Genomic DNA, 19,819 nt, shown 5'->3' on the forward strand with positions numbered 1-19,819 from the left:
TGAAAACTTTTTCTAAATTTCCACTTTTGTCAGGAAATAGAGGAGTAAAGTTACCACACCTCATGCTAGTGTTTTTGATAAAATTTGGACTCTATCTATGGATATCAGTAAAGATGTCACCACTGTACATCCTTGACAAAAAACAGACAATACATTCTCCAGCAATTTCAGTATGTAGGGACAGTTGAATTTAGACAAGCATGAAGAAATGAACAATCTAAAAGAATTATACAATTTTTATTTGGATAATATAGTGAAACTAGTTGGATAATATAGTGAAACTTGTTGGATAATATAGTGAAACATGTTGGATAATATAGTGAAACTTGTTGGTTAATATAGTGAAACTTGTTGGATAATATAGTAAAACTTGTTGGATAATATAGTTATAGTGAAACTTTGAGTGCAATTATTGAAGTAAAATACTATCATAAAAAGGAACAATAAAGAATAAGAACATAATAATAGTGTTGCGTTATAAGTAAGGAAGTACTTCTACACAAACAAGTGGAAACCTCACTACAGCAACACTTGTCTGTACATTCTTTTTATACAAGCTGGAGAATAGTTCATTATTTTGCCTTTGCTGTTTTGATACTCATTAGTTGTTGGTCATTATTTATTTTGCAAAATACATTACAATCCATTAAAAACATTCCATTGTGTGAATATGACTTTTTTTACCCAGTTTCTTTCAGTGATACATCTCCTTGATATTTTTGTGTTTTTTTTTAATATTGGTTAAAGCCCATAACAGTATTCATTAAAAACAATACAACTATACTTTGGGATATTATACATATATTTAATAAATCATCCCCAAGTATTACAAGGACCTACTTTCTTGTTAAACACATCTTGCTTGGGCCTTTGTAATCCTTAGGTGTTCAAATAGTTTATTGGAAATCCTGTCAAAAGAATGTAAACATATATGGGCAAATAAGTAGGTTTCATCTAATAAAATGTGTTTGCTATTTCAGTTGATGGGTGATGAGCCTGATTTAGATCCAGAGATCACCCGAGAGTTCTTTGAGAAGAACGTGCTACAATTTGACCCTAGTCAGCTGACAGAAAATGGAATGAAGTAAAGAACCAAAGCAATTATTTATGTCACCTCAAGCTTCTCATAACTTAATGCTTTGTTAAGAATAAGAACTTCATCTAAATTGATTTAAGGTTTGATACAATGAAATATATTTAGAAATGAACAAACAAATGATGTATCAACCTTCAAAGCTTTAGAGTATCTTTATCCTGTGATTATGCCCCCTGTTAGTCCCTCTGTCTGTCCTTATCTGAATCCTGAGATAACTATTTAAAAAACACTAAAGTTAGGTTGATAAAACTCTGTTTGTGGATAGAGGGCCATCTGCAGAATATGCATGTCATTTCAGGTTTTCATCCAACCAAAATTGTGGTTGATATGGCTATAAGAAATAAGCGAAACCTAAAATCTTGATCTTGTGGCTACTCAAATAGTAGTGAAGTTGGGCTGAGGAAACCCAGTATGTTGATATGGGGAATATGCACATTATTTCAGTATTTTCATCGTACAAAAACTTGTGGTTGCTATGACTACAGAACTAAATTAAAAATAAAATCTGGATCATGCCACAAGTGAAAAGTACTTAAGCTAAGTTAATGAAACTTATGAAGATCTTGTTCTTACTGTGACAACATTAACCCTGAATTGGACTGCTGTTTTGTCTGTGACTAAGCTCTTGGGCCTTAAAAACAATCATTCGCTAATTAAACCATTTGTTAAAATGTACCTATGTTTAGATATTCAACACTGTCTATTTGTTACTGTAAAAGCTCTTTGTTAGATTTTTTTTAATTAATCACAGCTGTTAATTAAACCAAATTGAGCCTCTCTTTGGGTAATCCAGGTTTAAAGCATGTACTTAAAGTGTCGCCCTACATCAGGGGACGACACTTTCCGTCTAACCTGGATTTTTGTTTAGAAGAGAAATTCCATACAAGCAGAAAGTGTTGTCCATGATTAGCCTGTGCAGACTGCTCAGGGTATTCTGGGACGACACTTTACGCACATGTATTAAGCCCCATTTATTATAAATTATGTTGCTATTGAGTGTGTATGTATCTACTGCAGCTGTTTTGAGCGATTCTTCAAGCATGTGAACAGCAAGGAGAACAAGTTGGTACAGAAGAGGCGGGGCGGCTTCATGATGGATGACCTTGAACTGGTTGGATACGACTACCTCTGGAGGGTAGGCTTAAACACGGTGTTTGTGTAAATAGGAAGCAAAATCTCAAATTGGCTCATTTGTCTACTTTTTAATATCTATATGCATCTTTTTGTAAAAGCATTTATTCTGGAAAATGGCTCCTGACCAGCCTGCACAGTCGGGTCAGGAGCTTGCCTGTCTGCTATGAAGTCACACATGGTTTGTGGTTCTGTAGAGGACAGGGAAGGTCCTCAACAGACCTTACAGATTTGAGACTGGTCTGGAGCTGCTCTGGCAGCATATCTCATTTTTGTATTACTCAGCTAATTTTTCAATGCTCTGAATCTCAAAGCTAATAGCTGTCTTGTAAGTTCTGTGTAACAACAGAGCCTTGTTCTGGGAAAAACATTGGCATAATGCATATGTATTATGTGCTGTCCCAGATTAGCTTGTGCATTCAACACAGGCTAATCAAGGACGACACTGTCTGGCTTAAGTGGATTTTTGCTTAGAAGAGACTTACTTTAAACAAAAATACCATAAAAGCGGAAAGTGTTGTACCTGACTAGATTGTGAAGACTGCACCACCTAATCTGGGACGACACCTTACTTACAAGCGTTTAGCCCTGTTTTCTCAGAAAGCTGATTAACCAATCTATTTCCCGACCAGGTGGTGACACTGGCCCCAGACGATGTGTCAGACAAGGCCATCATCCTTCTCAAGGACACGTTCACCAATCTGGGACCACGTCTACAGCAGAACCAGGTTGAGATACATGAGGACTTTATACAGACCACCATGGACAGGCTCAAGGTGAGTCCTCTCAGATGTCTGGAGTAGAATTCTGTTTGTTTATAGAAGTACAAGTATAAATGATTTTTCAAGGGAGTCTATAAGATCTTCTTTATGTTTTTCATACCAGATGAAACGTTGATGAATAAAAAAAAAAGTGAAAAAAAATTAAAAGAAGTAGTACTGGAACATAAACCAAATTATAGTTTGATACAATAGGTTAGAGAATATCCCAATATCAACAATTATAACAGATATACTTATGAAATGGCAATATGAGCAACATATCAAACTAGTGAAACAATTGTTATATTTCCCGACTTAAATTAACCCATTTATACCTAGCGTCTAGAAAAAAGGCCTTGGCAAACAGCGTAGACCCAGATGAGACGCCGCATGATGCGGCGTCTCATCTGGGTCTGCACTGTTTGCTTAAAGATATGTATTACATTTATCTCTACTGATATTATATTTCCACCTGCACAGGCCCTGTATGACACGGTGTCCATCCTGGAGGGTGACAAGGAGTCCAGCCCGCGCCTGATGCAGGAGACGGTCCGTATGATCCGTGTGCTCACTGTACTCAAGGAGTACGTCAACGAGTGTGATGAACAGTTCGGGGAGGAGAGGTCCATACTGCCACTTAGCAGGTACACAATCTGGGTCCGGATTGCACTTGAAGTCTGTTTAACTGGTATAAAGCAAGATGATCTTAAGAAATGTATATGTTTCTCTTATTGTATGACACTACTTGGCCCTGAACTCACACTGGTCTTAACCCTTTACCACTCAGATACAGATCTTGGCCCATTTTTAGTGCCTTTGATCATCAAATATAATTCAAGACCTGGATGGAATAGCAACACATTGACATTGCATTAAATGGAAAAAAAACTGCTCAACAGAGTGTTCTGTAAAAACAATCGCTGTCACTTTTGGTGTTGAATTTAATAGAGATCTATGCGTCTAATATTATAGTTATTAATCGGAAAACTGCATGAATAGAAAAATCCTTAATTCCTTATTTTCTTTCCATTTAAATAAACATAATGTAAGCAGGATGTTCTTTGTTGATATACTTATTTTATCAACCAACAAACTACCAGTTTGTTCAAGCAAGTAATGGACATCAATGTAAATTTCACTTCATTGCATGTCCTTGCTCAAAAAAATAATTTAGATGTATTCCTATAACTTCATTTTTCCATTGTGTTTCCCTCCAGAGCATGTCGAGGTAAGCTGGTGTCGTTGATGGTGCGGTTTCCAAACCAGGGCAGACAGGTGGAGGATATAGAGATCTGGTCACACACCAATGAAACCATAGGTATCCTTGCCTTCTTACCAAATTTTCATTGAATTTTTTTTTATTCCCATTCATTTTTTTTTCCAAAAAATTGTCAACATGTTAATGCTGTTTTCTTAATTTATAAGAACATTACTTAAAATATGTATAAAGAAAGCCCTGGGCCCGTATTCTACAAATATTTTGTTAATGTTAATGACATGATCACCAGTGGAGGCCTGTATATATTCAAACACTGAATGTATTTTCTTGGTTCCAAGTCTATTCTTTATTCTCAAGTCTAAGAATGGGTTGGTGAATAAGGACCCTGGTTTGTATGAGCCTAAAGATTCTGATCAAGCTAGAATGCATTTAAATAAAATCTCAGGGGTAATTCCTTGCAATTGCATTGTGTTTGCCAGGTGCCGTACGTCGACACATTCTGCACCGTGTGAAGGCCAACAGCAACGTGAAGGTGGACCTGTACGTGAATGGAGACCTCCTGGAGCCCGCGGAGGACAAGAAACTCATCTCCCAGGTCCCTCTCAGGGACAAGATGGTGAGTAGAGCTGGAACAGGATCTAGGGAATGATGTGAGTCTTGGTCTGGGAAAATTGGGCTTAATGCATGTGCGTAGAGTGTCGTCGCAAATTAGTCTGTGCAGGACAACACTTTACACACACGCACTTAGCCCAGTTTGGCCCGAACAGGGCTCTTTTGATAGCTTTTTATTATGTTTCAGCTCCTATGATTGCTTTGTGTGAATGCTTTAGCTCCTTTAGCTTTAATGTTTCTGCTTGTATGATTGCCTTCTATGAATGTTTCAGCTCCTATGATATCTTTCTATTTATGTTTCAGCTGCTATCTGCCAAGCTGGTCCACGTGGGTAACTCGATGCCGTCCAGCCCAGACACAAGCTCTGACAGCTCTGGAGGCTCCCCCCACCACGGCTTTGAAGGTCCAAACATAGAAGCGGAGAACTGTCTACCGGGCGTGGTATGTATTTAAGCTTCATTCTGAGAAAACTGGGTTTAATCCATGTGCCTAAAGTGTGGTCCCAGATTAGCCTGTGTAATGTGCACAGGCTAATCATGGACACCCTTTTGGAATAAACTGGAGTTTTGCTTAAGAGAGACTATAAAAAGAGAAAAGTGTTGTCCCTGATTAGCCTGAGTAGACTGCACAGGCTAATATTGGAGGACACTTAATGCACACACATTAAGATCAGTTTTCATGCCCCCGGATCAAATGATTGGGGGTATATTGTTTTTGGCCTGTCTGTCTGTCATTCTGTCACTCTGTAATTCTGTCCCAAAACTTTAACCTTGGTTAAAGTTTTGCGATAACTTTTGCAATATTGAAGAAAGCAACTTGATTTTTGGCATGCATGTGTATCTCATGGAGCTGCACATTTTGAGTGGTGAAAGGTCAAAGGTCAAATATATGGCTTCAAAGCGGCAATAGGGGGCATTGTGTTTCTGACAAACACTTGTTTAAGAGTGCAGCTCAATTAATGTTTTTATTTTGATAACTAATTTGTGTTCTCAGTCATTTGCAATCCTGCATCAGTATGTAAGTCTGAGACCAAACAGTTGCTCAATACCAAAGAAACATGTTTTTTGTGTGCAGCAATACTTCGGACACAATATGTTGGGGCTGTACAGCTGTCAAGCTCTCAAATGTTCTTATGATGAGGGTTCATATGTACTTTATTTAAACAAATAATCCTTGCTCAGGGAAAACTGGGCTTAATGCATCTGCGTATAGTCCCAGATTAGCCTGTGCAGTCTGCACCAGCATGTCAAGAACGACACTTTCGGCTTGTGTGATATGTTTGGTTTAAAGGAAGTCTCTTAACGAAAATCAAGTTAAGGCGGAAAGTGTTGCCCTAGATTAGCCTGTGCAATATGCACATGCGTAAAGCCCCATTTCTCAGGACACGACTCATGCTTCACATCTGTCTACAGTTGATGTCCAACAATCAGCGGTACGCACTGTTCCTGTTCCAACTCTCAGACCTGGGCTGCTCTCTACAGGTGCCCAAGCTACGTGACACGGCACGCATCCTTCTCAAGCTCATGCCTGCTGGTAAGTCATCTTAGTACTGACTGAGAATGTATTTACAGGCAAACATAACTAAGATGAAGGTTTCTGTGAATGAAGGATAAGATTTAACATCTTGATTTCTTTTATGAATAAGTGCAAAAGAATGTAAAGAAACAGAGAAAACAAATTGTGATACAACACAAAAATGTTCTGGTCAATAACCGCAAGGGTAAGGGGTTTATTATCTGGTGTGTAACATCTATTTGTGGTCCTTAACTCATTTCAAATTATGGGGTAAAGACTGGCCACATCACAGGGGTTGTAGTGGTGTATGATTGAAATGTTTATGTTGTTATGAGGATAACTTATGTTTTCTTTAATAAAAGTTGTTCATCATTCTATTAAGCAATTGTTGTAAATGATTTCAGATTCAGCGACCAAGGAAAGTTTCAAGACTGTATGTGCAGATCATGCTAGGAAAGGTAGCAGCATGTCCCAGCAGTTAGAGGCCATGTTCTTCAACACTTCTCCCACACAAGTCATCTATAATATAGAGGTAAGTGAAGGCAGCATGGCAGATATATGTAGGATACTGCGGTTATATATAAATATATATATATGGGTGTGAATGAAAAATTAAATGTAAATCATTGGTTTAAAAAACTTAAAAAGCTGAGTGTTCACAATGACATTCATTTCCTATTCATGTACATGTTTGTTGCTAGCATAAGAAGCATCTGTCAACATAGTTAGTATTACAGTATGATTTGTAGGGTAAATCATTTCATATCACACTCCTTGTACTTCAGGTGGCGTATGCCATGTTGATGCCCTCACAAGACCCCATGTCAGAGGACGCTTTCAACTTTCAAGTGAGTAATAAAAAAATGCTGTTTGCTGCTCATCACTAACTGAGGGTTGGAAATGAAGCCTTTAAAACTCGAATTCAGTAAGAAAGGTATTTAATTAAATGTAACTTTCAAGGGACTACAAGTGCGTCAAAAAAGTATCTACATTGTATGTGGAAAAGGGCTATTCATCAATAAGATGTGAGATGTTTAGTACAATATTTCCACTTCAGTGCAATTTCATCAAGAGTGGTGGTGTCCAGTTGTCGTTGAACATGCTGACCAAGAACAACTTCCTCCCCAATGCTGACCTGCCCACCAGAAGGTATACATGTTTCCACTTACATGGTAAAATAGTCTTGAAACAGAATATAATAGCAAAAATAATGCTTTTACTTTTTTATGTACAGTTAGGTAGCCTTATTACCATCATATTTGTAAAATCTTGAAAGCTTGAAAAAATGTTTATGATGAAAGGTGTTTGACTTAACAGAGCATGTGGTGGCTAATCAGATTTGGCTAAAATAGCCTAGAAATATAATGTACAAGTAATGTACAATAAAAAATGTGTGCTGAATCCACTTCATTTATAATATGATTTATCATTTATTTGTCAGGTCTGCGTACGTATCAGCCCTGAAGATGTGCAAGCTGATGTTGAATGTGGTGGCCTACGCCAAACTGCAGGTTGTGGTTGACGCGTGCAACCAGGAGCCGCGCGCCGTGCAGGTGACCTCGGCTGAGCACAGCCACGCCGTGATCCTGCAGCAGGCTCTACACCACATCCCCAACCAGACCACCGAGTACACAGCCCGCAATGTGGCCAACAGGCTCGGACAAAACCTTGCTGAACAGGTATGTACACGGCCCGCAATGTGGCCTACAGGTTCGGACAAAACCTTGCTGAACAGGTACCCATTAAGTGCTATGTTTTTTCCACTTATAATATTTCATTATGGAACTGATAGGAAGATAAATCTTCACGTAATTCCTATTTTAATGTCATAAATACTGACCTGTTATCGTATGCTTATACTTTCCAAGGGGAAATAACTCATCCGGAATTTTAACTGGGAATCCGCCACCTCAATACCGTAATACAGGCCAGGTTAAACATAGTGCAACGCAACCTAGCCAAAAATCGGTAACCAACCCTCAATATTCTTTCCGGATCAACCAGGTGTATACGTGTCTTTTATGGCTCTGAATTAAAATATTGTTTTTCACTTGGTTAATTGGGGTTTTGAATAGATAAATTGTGTTATTTATCTTTTTATTTCTCATTCGGATTAATTTGTGTGGATTTAATGGATTTTGTTTCATTTGTAAAAGGTAAGCCATGCTTGTTTTTATCGAACAATGGTTTATTTCTACCATGCTGGGTGTTTTCAGGCGCCAACGACCACGTGCAAAACGTGCTCTTCTAATACATTGCTAGAACGTGCAAAGCATGTTCTTCTAATGTGTTACGAGATCGTGCAAAGCGTGTTCTTCTATTGACAGATTGTTTATCATTTGCCATTGTGTGCAATAATGATTTTAACGTTCCGTATGACAATCTAATTGATCGTCATTTTATTTTTCATCTGTTTTGAATTAAACTTTTGTTTAATTTATGATCTACGGCAGTATTATAATAATGTTCATTATGGTCAAATAATGATTTTATGTGCCGTATGATAATCTGGTCTGTGACCAGTTTATGGTTGAATATGCTTTGCTCTTGTTTTTCATATATTCGACTACATGATGGTCGCAGAAACAAGAGTGGATAAATACCCGGTGACTTCGCAGATCATGGATGATAGTTGCAGTATCAGTCACCGGGTATCGGGCACGATCGCGACCGTACTATGCTAAGTCTCTTAGACAGTCGGTCAACATCAGACCATATGGCGACACCCGTCAGCCGGTCTTTGCCCGATGGCATTGGTCAAGGACATCGACCAATGCCGGACCATTTGGCATCCGCCATACGGTCATTATCCGGTGACAACACTGGTCATGATATGACCGGTACGTCACCGGGGACGTTGATCACGGACCATTGATCGACGTCTGACCGGCCGGTCCGGTCACCGGTCATGTCACCGGTCCGGTCCGGTCATTGATCACCGGTCCAGTCACCGGTCATGTCACCGGTCCGGTCACCGGTCATGTCACCGGTCCAGTCATTGGTCACCGGTCATGTCACCGGTCCGGTCACCGGTCATGTCACCGGTCCGGTCACCGGTCATGTCACCGGTCCAGTCCGGTCACCGGTCCGGTCATTGATGTCCGGTCCGGTCACCGGTCATGTCACCGGTCCGGTCACCAGTCATGTCACCGGTCCGGTCATGTCACCGGTCCGGTCATGTCAACGGTCCGGTCACTGGTCCGGTCATTGATCACCGCTCCGGTCACCGGTCAACAGTCATCAGTTAGGCCTGCCACCGATAACACCAGTCACCGGTCAAGAAGAAGAACTCGGTCTTCTTCATTGAATTATTCTCCTATTCTTCGTTGAATACATCGTCTTCATCAAGGATTAGACATCGGACACGCTCTTCTTCGTCGAGCAGTTCTCATCGTCGCGGCTCTCGTAAGCGATCACGTCGTCACTCACGGAGACGTTATTCTAGAAGATCTCGGTCTCATCGCAGCTGATCCACATCTCGGCCGATCCAGATCTCGACATCGCAGGAAACGAGGACGTCGTCAACCTTCACGTAGACATCAGCGGACTGCATTGAGCACCACTGGATAGTTATCGAACATACCTCTCCTTCATTGAGCAGTTCTCGGCGTTGATACGCTCGTAAGCGATCATGTCAATGCTCACGGAGACAATATTGTAGAAGACAATATTTCCAGCGTAGCCGAACAATATTTCGGCATCGAAGTTATATATATGTCGCCACTTCTCACGTAGGCGTTAATGAACCTACTGGTCATATCGACGTTCTCCATTTTATTCCTTTAGGAATATCATTTCTCCATTCCACGTGTGATGGTTCTTCTTATGGCATCCACACATGTTGCAGTCACCGAGCCGTAGTTGTATACGAACACTAGTTCGTTTAACATTCAGGCTTCGGGATAAGCTGTTCTTTTCTCCACTACGACTACAAGGACACTTATGCCTATTAATACTGATAATCTACCGTTGTTTTCCGGTTAACATTATCAGATGACTTCGTGGATGGTCATTCTTCTGCACCAGATATTTCCATTCTGACGCAGTTATATTATACCGGTCCCGATCACCGGACATCGGTCACCATTCATCGGTCATATCACTGATCACCGGTCAGAATAAGTGATGTCTCATCGCCATCGGATTAGATTTTTTTGGCATGATCTTCTTTTCTGAGCAGTGCTTGACATTGATAACAGACCATATGGATTCCACCATTTTTCGGTCTTTAACTGGTAACGTCACCGGTCATATTATGACTGGTCCGTTCACCGGGCTACAGTTACCGGTCATTGACCGGTCCGGTTCGGTCACCACTTACCAATTACCGGTATTCCACTGTGTTTTCATCGGTCAATTTTTAGTATCACGGGTATCGTCTACATTACATAGTTGTATACCCCTGGCTATGATTGTATTGAATACTATATTTTATGGATTCAACAATCTACATGACTTTTTGTGTTTTTCAATACTGATGTTCTACTGGCGACGGTTACCAAATCATGCTATATCTGTTATTTGTACTTCTATCTCAACCGGCTACATGCAGACTACTGGTCTTGCAGATAGATCGGCTGAAGTGGGCTCGGAGACTAGCATTGAGGTCGAACATTACTATTTGACCTCTATTAATTTATGTTTGAGACCCGAAGGATGAATTGTTTTAACCGCCTTTACCTGTCGGCTACAGACTTTGCAGTCAGTGTCACGGAACAGTTGGGACACATTAATGACGCTAGCAGGATTAGCAAGACGACATTTTAATATCATAAATACGTTACCTGTTATCTCTAGCTTACCCCTTTCCAAGGGAGTTATTTCATCCGGAAAATATTCAAGCGCTGGGAATCGTCCACCTCTATAAGAATCCAAACCAGGTTAAACATAGTACAATGCAACCTAACAGGAAATCAAGAACCACAACTCATCTTTCCTTTCCGGATAAAACCATGTGCACGCCTATTTTAGGCTCAGGACTTATGTGTTCTTTTCACTGTGTTTTTGGCGGAGTTTAAAAGGATAAAGTTTATTTATCTCTTATTTGTATCATTCGGTTTATATTTCTATACTTTTTGTTGCAGTAATTGTCATATTTCTGCTTTTGCTGGGTTTCTTTGTTTGCATCGTCGCTCATGTACATGACGTCATGAGCACGTGAACCACGAGGAATTCGTGCCTATTCCCCAATAAGTAATTGAGGTCAATTGGACAGCGTTCTTTGTGTTTACATTTTGTGGTTTAACTTTTTATTTGAATTTATAATCATTAATTTGTTTTTTTTGTAGGTTCTTTCTGTTTCTTTTATTTCAGAATGAACTTACAGGATAGAGGTTCTTGTGGTCATATCAAAGCAAGGTGGGATTCCCACGATACTTGCTTGGCATGTACCGGTTGCACATTTAATAACAAATGTGCGGTTTGCGATTTGTGGGCTTACGACGTATGGACAAAAGCAGGTCGCCGGAGGACGTCGATCAGCCGCAAACGCAACGAACCTCCATCCGACGTTGATTACCCGGTGACTCCACTGGTCAAGGATGACCAGCGGTTTTGTCAGTCACCGGGTACCGGGCAAGATGGTGTTGTTGTCAGTCGATCGTCATCAGATCTTATGACTCACACCATGCATACCGGCGACATTGATCATGGAACGACTGGATCAATGTCAGACCACATGGCAGCCGCCATTCTACGGTCTTTGTCCGGTGACGTAACCGGTCATAATATGACCGGCCGGTCACCGGTCCGGTCCGGTCACCGGTCATGTCACCGGTCCGGTCCGGTCCGGTCATGTCACCGGTCCGGTCACCGGTCCGGTCACCGGTCCGGTCACCGGTCCGGTCCGGTCATTGATCACCGGTCCGGTCCGGTCACCGGTCCGGTCCGGTCACCGGTCAACAGTCATCAGTTGGGCCTGCCACCGATAACACCAATCGCCGGTCAAGAAGAACTCGGTCTTCATCATCGGCGTATTCTTCTACATCCGATTCGTCGTCGAATACATCGTCTTCATCAAGGAGTGGACATCGGACACGCTCTTCTTCGTCGAGCAGTTATCATCGTCGCGGCGCTCATAAGCGATCACGTCGTCACTCACGGAGACGGTATTCCAAAAAATCTCGATCACATCGCAGCCGATCCACATCTCGACAGCGCAGCCGATCCAGATCTCGACATTGCAGGAAACGAGGACGTCGGCAACGTTCACGTAGACAGCATCGGACTTACCATACGTATAGTCGTTCACCATCGTGTTCCGTTATGGAATCGCATGTTTCCATGCCAAATGTGTCGGTTCCAACGTTGACTGCCACACGTATTGCATCTTCAGGAGCTCATCTCACTACTACGGCGTCAGTGTCAACACCACGAGTATCATCTACAGTATCTAGTCGTGTACTCCCTACAGCTACCCTGTCGAATCCTGATACACTATGGATACAGAATTCAGCGGGACATTTTGTACCGGTCAATGCTGATAATTTACCTTCTTCCGGTTTACATTATCAGTTTACTGACGTCGGGGATGATCATTCGCTGTTACCAGACAATTACAATCCGGTACAAGATATTCTCACTTCTGTTCCTGCTGATTCTATACAAACCGCTGGTGTTGTAGAGAGTGAGGCTGATTCAGATGCAGAATCTAATGTTGAGACGGATCAATATTTAGCTCCGATTGGTCAGATCTATGAACTGATGTTTCGTACTCTTGGTGAAGATTACTGTCCAAGACCTGCTGAACTGTCTTCAAATGCGACGATTTCTGTGACAGAACAACTTTTTCGTACATTTGATCCCAACAGGGTTATTAAGTCGACGGCTCGTCCTGACCCACGACTTCCCATTGGTTCTACTGTTCTATCTGTTCTTCAATCATTGGAATCAGCTAATAAGACTATTCCAAAACGAGGAGAAACATGGAAAATTCCTAAGGAACTAGCTGATCCAAAACACCAGGAAGGTAGTAAAAGTTACAAACCTCCTGTACCACATGCAACATCTGGGTTGGATTTTTCAAAACTTCCGGTTCCAGATCCGGACATAAGCAAGCTATCTCTTGTAATGCCAAGTGGTTCCAATTCAGTTTCTGTTCCGTTTTCAATGTTGGAAACTTGGGAAATGAGGTTACAAATGGTGTGTGATTGGTCGGAATCTATTCCGGAGGAACTCCGTGATTTGTTAATTCATCTCTCACGGACCACACTGGCCTTATCTCACACTTCTGCTTCTTCAATGTCCGAGATGCTAAGGATTCGTAGAGATCTTATCCTTACTTCTTTACCTAAAGATTTTCTGTTGGAACCTGGTATGAACTCGCTCAGAACAGCTCCTCTCACATCAGGGTTTCTTTTTGGTGGAAGGATACAAGAAGCAATCACAGCTGACAAGGATGACCAACTTCATGCTTCTTTAGCTATAAACAACTCTGGACAACGCCAAGGGGTCTTTAAGCATCCTGCTTCTAGGCCACCAGCAGTTCCAGCATTCAAGACGGCTAAGAGAAATAACCTTTTCTCTAAAAAGCCTTCTTTTAATCCACGGTCAGGTCCTAATAGGCAGTCTTCCTATAACAGACCTTCTTTGTCACACAAGTCTTCTAATAAAGATTCTGGGAAAAAGGGCAAACCCAAGCCGGGACAGAGGAATTTCAAACCTTCTACCGGCAGGGGCGCACCTCCTGCTTATCAGCCCTAGGTCCCTTCCCTTTCTACCGCCACAACCTCCGATGCCGGAAATACCAGTCGGGGCCAGACTTTTCCACTTCTCAAATCGATGGCTTCAAATTACTTCAGACGCATGGGTTCATTCTCTTGTGACAAAAGGCCTGACTTTTCAATTCGAAAAAAGGCCTCCACTTTCTCGCGTCCCTATAGAGCTGGTATCTCGGCATCCACATATTCCAGAGTCCATTCTCGGGCTCTTGGAAAAACAGGCGGTAGAAAGGGTTCAAGATCCTTATTCTCCAGGATTTTACAGTCGTCTTTTTCTTGTTCAAAAGAAAAATGGTTCCTGGAGACCAGTAATAGATTTAAAAGTGTTCAACATGTATCTCCTCAAACCAACTTTCAAAATGGAGACTCCTTCTTTCATACGGGAATCCATCAAACCCCTGCACTGGGGGGTGTCTTTGGATCTGGAAGATGCTTACTTCCATGTTCCTATACATCCCAACTACCGAAAGTACTTGCGATTCGCCTTTCAAGGCCAAGTCTACCAGTTCCGGTCTATGCCTTTCGGGTTGGCGACAGCCCCACGAGTTTTTACCAAACTAATGTCGGCAGTCGGATCACACCTCAGAGTTCACGGGATTATTCTTCTTCAGTATTTCGACGACTGGCTCTTACACCAGCTCGATCGTCAATTGCTTCTGTACAACCTAGAATTCTCTTGGAAGGAGCTCCTCTCGTTAGGGCTCCTTCTCAATGCAGACAAATCAGACCTCATTCCTTCACAGGACTTTACGTTTGTGGGAATGAATTTCTTGACCCACATCAATCGGGTCAGAGTGTCTATTCAACGTATATCAGACCTTCTGATGAAGGTCAACTGGGTTTTGTCCCAATCTCATATAACAGCTCAAGAATTCCTCTCTCTCAACGGTATCCTGAGCTCAGTAGCAGACTTTGTGCAGTTGGGACGTCTCTTCCTACGTCCTCTTCAGCACTATCTCTCAGCTTGTTGGAAATGGTCTCCAGGCAATCTATTAACACAGATTCCAATCCTTCCCTCCTTAAGGTCTCATCTTCAGTGGTGGCTAGACGAGGAGACTCTGTTGGCAGGAGTACCCCTTCTTCCCCCGCAACCGTCATTATATCTAATAACGGATGCGAGCAAGGAAGGGTGGGGTGCTCACCTGGAACCTCTCAGTCTGATAATTTCAGGGTTGTGGTCTCATCAGGAATCTCACCTTCATATCAACAATCTAGAAATGCGAGCAGTATTTCTAGCTGTATCTCATTTCCAATCACATCTTCGAGACTCTTGTGTGATGGTGTCAACAGACAACACATCTGTGGTGGCTTACATCCAGGCACAGGGGGGAACACATTCTCAATCCCTGTATCTGGAAACCAGAAAATTACTTGTTCTTTGCAAAACACTCAACATTCATCTGCTGGCAAAATATATACCAGGTCGCCTCAACGCCCTGGCGGATGGTTTGTCTCGCAAACACCAGTTACTTCCATCGGAGTGGACACTTCATCAAGAAGTGACCAACCAGATCTTTTTCAAGTTCTGTTATCCCCTGGTCGATCTATTTGCAACCAGACACAATCACAGACTTCCTCTGTATGTGAGTCCAGTTTACGATCCAGCAGCGTGGGCAATCGACGCGCTTTCGTTCGCATGGGACCAACTGGACGCTTACGCCTATCCCCCACCCATTCTAATTCCCCAAATATTGGGAAAAATCAGGGTGAGCTCTTGCAGGATACTCCTGATTGCCCCTTGGTGGCCCAGAAGATCTTGGTTCAACGATCTTCTCAGTCTCCTGTACGATTATCCCAGGAATCTTCCTCACAGGTCAGATCTTCTGTCTCAAAGCGGCAGACTACATGCGGACCCAAAAATGTTCCACTTACACGTCTGGCCGTTATCAGGCAATCTTTGCAGAAGAAATGTTTTTCTGTCAGGGCTTCAACCCTCGTTGCTTCGGCAAGGAGAAAATCCACCAGAGCAGTCTATGATGCTCGTTGGAAACTCTTCTCCAATTGGTGTTTTCGAGGGAAAATTAATCCCCTCAATCCCTCTGCTAGACGAATAGCGGATTTTCTCATTTATCTTTTTGATGATAAGAAACTTTCTCTTAGTTCCATCAAAGGATACAGATCTATGATTTCGCATACATTGGCTTTCACTAAGTCTTCACAAGTCTGTGCTGATCCAGCTATTTCAGAACTTGTTCGAGCTATGGAACTTAGTCGTCCTGTATCTCGTACACTTGCTCCTAAATGGGATTTAGCTTGTGTGCTTGGTTCCCTTATTAAGGCTCCCTATGAACCTCTTGATCAGGCTTCATTACAATTCCTAACATGGAAGACCGTTTTCCTTCTTACTATGGCTTCAGCCAAACGGAGAAGTGAAATTCATGCTCTTTCTATCGAGGATAGTCATCTTCGGTTTGACTCTTCTGATGGTTCTGTTACATTGTTGTGTCAGTCAGGATTCCTTGCTAAAAATCAACTCCCCTCTATGGCTTCCAAACCCTTCAAAGTTCCAAGTCTATCTAGAACTTGTGGACATGAAGATGATGATAGACTCCTTTGCCCGGTCAGGGCTTTGAAGTTCTACCTTAAAAAGGTAAAGTCTATTCGAGGTTCTCGCAAGAGACTTTTCATTCCATTAAAAGGGGGGGGGCGATGTGTCTGCGGCTTCTATTTCTCGTTGGATAGCCTCGACTATAAGGAAAGCTTATTCTTCTCTTTCATCGAGGGATTTATCCCTGTTTAAGATAAGACCGCATGAATTAAGAGCTCTTTCGGCTTCGTGGGCTTATATTAATCAGACCCCACTATCTGAAGTGCTTCAAGCTGCTTTCTGGAGGAATCCGACCACCTTCTCCTCTTTTTATCTTCGTTCTCTTGAGTGCCAACAAGACAATTTGTATAAGTTGGGTCCTCTTGTAGTGGCTCAAACTGTAGTTTCTTTTTTGGCGTAAGTACACTGGTGCCATCCGAGAATTAAGTACTATACTGTACTAACAAAGATTATAAGAGGACTTGATTCTACTATCTCTGGCTGTAAACCCTCTATATGGGTTTTGCTGTGATGGGAAAAAATATGCGAACCTTCCCGCCGCAGCTGCAAAATCAGCTAGAGATAACAGGTAACGTATTTATGATATTAAAACAAATTTTCTTAAGTAAAATTCATTTTAATTATTAAATACTTACCTGTTATCGGTAAGTCCCACCTCCCACCCCGCTCATCGCCTTTTTATGTTTGCGTAAAGGAAAGATGAGTTGTGGTTCTTGATTTCCTGTTAGGTTGCATTGTACTATGTTTAACCTGGTTTGGATTCTTATAGAGGTGGACGATTCCCAGCGCTTGAATATTTTCCGGATGAAATAACTCCCTTGGAAAGGGGTAAGCTAGAGATAACAGGTAAGTATTTAATAATTAAAATGAATTTTACTTAAGAAAATTTGTTTGTATCGACTTCTGCTTTTCTATTGCTCCTACGGCAGTGCATATTTTCAAGCTACTGGAATCAACAAGAGTTCTGATACATAGGATTGCCTATCAGATTGACCGCATAGCGGCTACAGTCTTGTAGATGGCTTAGGACCTATTGAACTCAGATCTTAGATCCTAGGATCTGGAGGGACCTCATCTTAAAGTTATTCTTCTATTACACTTCTGGCCATAACAGGCCGTCTTCCTATAACTGGTCGTATTCCTTTCGGAATTCGTCCAGGTTAGAAGTCTTTAAGTAAATGGATTAATCAAGTCAGACTTTAAGACTTCCATGCATTCTACCGGCAAGCGTGGACCCGCTTAAGGTTACCCCTAGGGTTTTCACCTTTTTCTGCCATCACACCTCCGATTCCGGAGGTACCACTATCAATCATATTTCCGTACTTCGCAAATCGATGACTTCGCGACCTGTATTATCCAGGATTTTAAAGGCGCCTGTTATTGGTTCAAGAAGAGGCTATATTCTGTAGATAGGTCATAAACTTATAAGTGTTAAACACTGTCCTATTCTACCAATTTTCAAGTGTGTTTGGAGTGGGAAAGTTCGGCTTGCCGTGGTTTCTTTGCCCACTCATCCTTGACAAATGGTTCCGGTCACCGGTCGGTATTTACCGGTCCGGTCACCGGTCCTTCTGCTGAGACGCCTTTTCTTACGTCCGTTTCAGCTTTATTTTTAAGATAATTGTATTAATCTCTGGATTATTTAATGACACAGATTTCCATCTTTTTGTCATTATTTACCACTATTCATTGGTGTCTAGACTAGAAGATTATCTTGGCAAGAATATAGTTTATTCTACCACAACCTTCTTACATCTTATACAGATGTGAGCAGATAAGGTTATGGACGATCACATAGAACAACGTATCTTGATTTTCTCAATTATGTGGTATCCTAACGAATATCACCTGCACATCTACATCTTGAAAAGCGAAAATTCTTTTTAGCTGTTTTTCATTTACAACACATTTTCACGATTCCTTTGTGATGGTTTCAACTATCACACATCGGTCGTGGTTTACTTACAGACACGGAGGTGATCATATTATCACTCCTTGTAACTGGAAATCAGGAACTTATTCGTTCTTTGCAAGAACAACAAATTTTCTCTATCGTCTTTCTCATACCAGTTGGTCTCAACGCCCTGTTGGACGTTTTGTCCTGCAGTTCTTTCTTTCGAATTATTTTTCCGTTGGGTTCAATAATGTAATTGCGCATGCGCGGCAGTGAAGTTGCAGACGAGTTGCATGGTGTACATAGTATATCAAAGAATGTTGTTTATCATCAAACGCTAGTTATTAGCGTTATGCGATCGTATATCGCAGTGTATACCGGTATGCTGAACAACGTCAACAATGCAGTTCACAGAAATCGATCCAGCAGGGTGTGCGATTGTTATACATTCGTCCATTGACATAAACTGGAATATCTTGCCTTCTTGGTGAGTTTTTGCAATAACTGAGTTTTTGCCATAATTTCATGAAATATACTTAATGAACCATGGGATTATGGTTCTACGACCTTTTAAGTCTCCTGTACAATTATTTTCAGAAAACTTCTTCACAGGTCAAATATCATATCTCACTGAGACATATTTTTACTGATCCAAACATGTGCCACTTCATGTCTGGCCATTAATAACTTTTAGTTATCTCTACAGAAAAACGTTTTTCTGTTAGAGTTTCAATCCTTGTTACTTGTGCAAGGATAATTCCATCAGAACTGTATAAAGGTTCTATGGAAATTCATTTTTTACTGGGTAATTGAGAGCTTAGTTATTACCTTAATCACTCTGCTAGATACATAGAGGTTTTTCTCATCTTTTTCTTGATGATAAGAAATTTGTTCTTTTCTTCATCAAAGGATAGAGATTATGCTTTCGTATACCTTGTTTTGTGTAAGTCATCGCAACTCTGTGCTGTCTTACCTATTTTGGAACTGATCCAAACTATGGAACGTCAACACTATGTTTTTCGTTCCTTTACCTTCTTAAGCGGTTTTGACTTGTGTAACACGTTGGGATGCTTAATGAGCTCCCTATGAACCTTTTTCATCAGGCTTATTAACAGTTCCAATATAATTTTAAGACGGTTTTCCTTCTTATTATGGCTTTTACCATACGGAGAAGTGAAATTCATGCTTTTTCTGTTGAATACGACCAATTCCAGTTGGATCTATTGTCGTTTTCACTTTGTTGTGTCAGCCAGGATTCCTTGCTTAATATCAAGTCCTCTATATGGCTTCTACCTTCAAGTTTTCTTAAACTGGTAGTCATGAAG

The 19,819-nt window shown here is 41.3% G+C and overlaps 1 protein-coding gene across 1 annotated transcript in view; it reads left to right on the forward strand.

Annotated features, from left to right (window-relative positions):
- LOC127833289 (probable ubiquitin carboxyl-terminal hydrolase FAF-X) overlaps positions 1 to 19,819 on the forward strand; it is a 105,868-nt gene that overhangs the window by 30,241 nt on the left and 55,808 nt on the right. Inside the window, exons 19-30 of the mRNA XM_052358462.1 lie at positions 981 to 1,084; positions 2,114 to 2,231; positions 2,860 to 3,003; positions 3,469 to 3,632; positions 4,206 to 4,306; positions 4,687 to 4,823; positions 5,123 to 5,260; positions 6,232 to 6,352; positions 6,739 to 6,866; positions 7,120 to 7,182; positions 7,392 to 7,483; positions 7,776 to 8,013. Coding sequence (XP_052214422.1) covers positions 981 to 1,084; positions 2,114 to 2,231; positions 2,860 to 3,003; positions 3,469 to 3,632; positions 4,206 to 4,306; positions 4,687 to 4,823; positions 5,123 to 5,260; positions 6,232 to 6,352; positions 6,739 to 6,866; positions 7,120 to 7,182; positions 7,392 to 7,483; positions 7,776 to 8,013 — 1,548 coding nt within the window. The remainder of the gene's footprint in view (positions 1 to 980; positions 1,085 to 2,113; positions 2,232 to 2,859; positions 3,004 to 3,468; positions 3,633 to 4,205; positions 4,307 to 4,686; positions 4,824 to 5,122; positions 5,261 to 6,231; positions 6,353 to 6,738; positions 6,867 to 7,119; positions 7,183 to 7,391; positions 7,484 to 7,775; positions 8,014 to 19,819) is intronic.

This window comes from Dreissena polymorpha, chromosome 6 (assembly GCF_020536995.1).
Source record: "Dreissena polymorpha isolate Duluth1 chromosome 6, UMN_Dpol_1.0, whole genome shotgun sequence".
NCBI lineage: Eukaryota > Metazoa > Mollusca > Bivalvia > Myida > Dreissenidae > Dreissena > Dreissena polymorpha.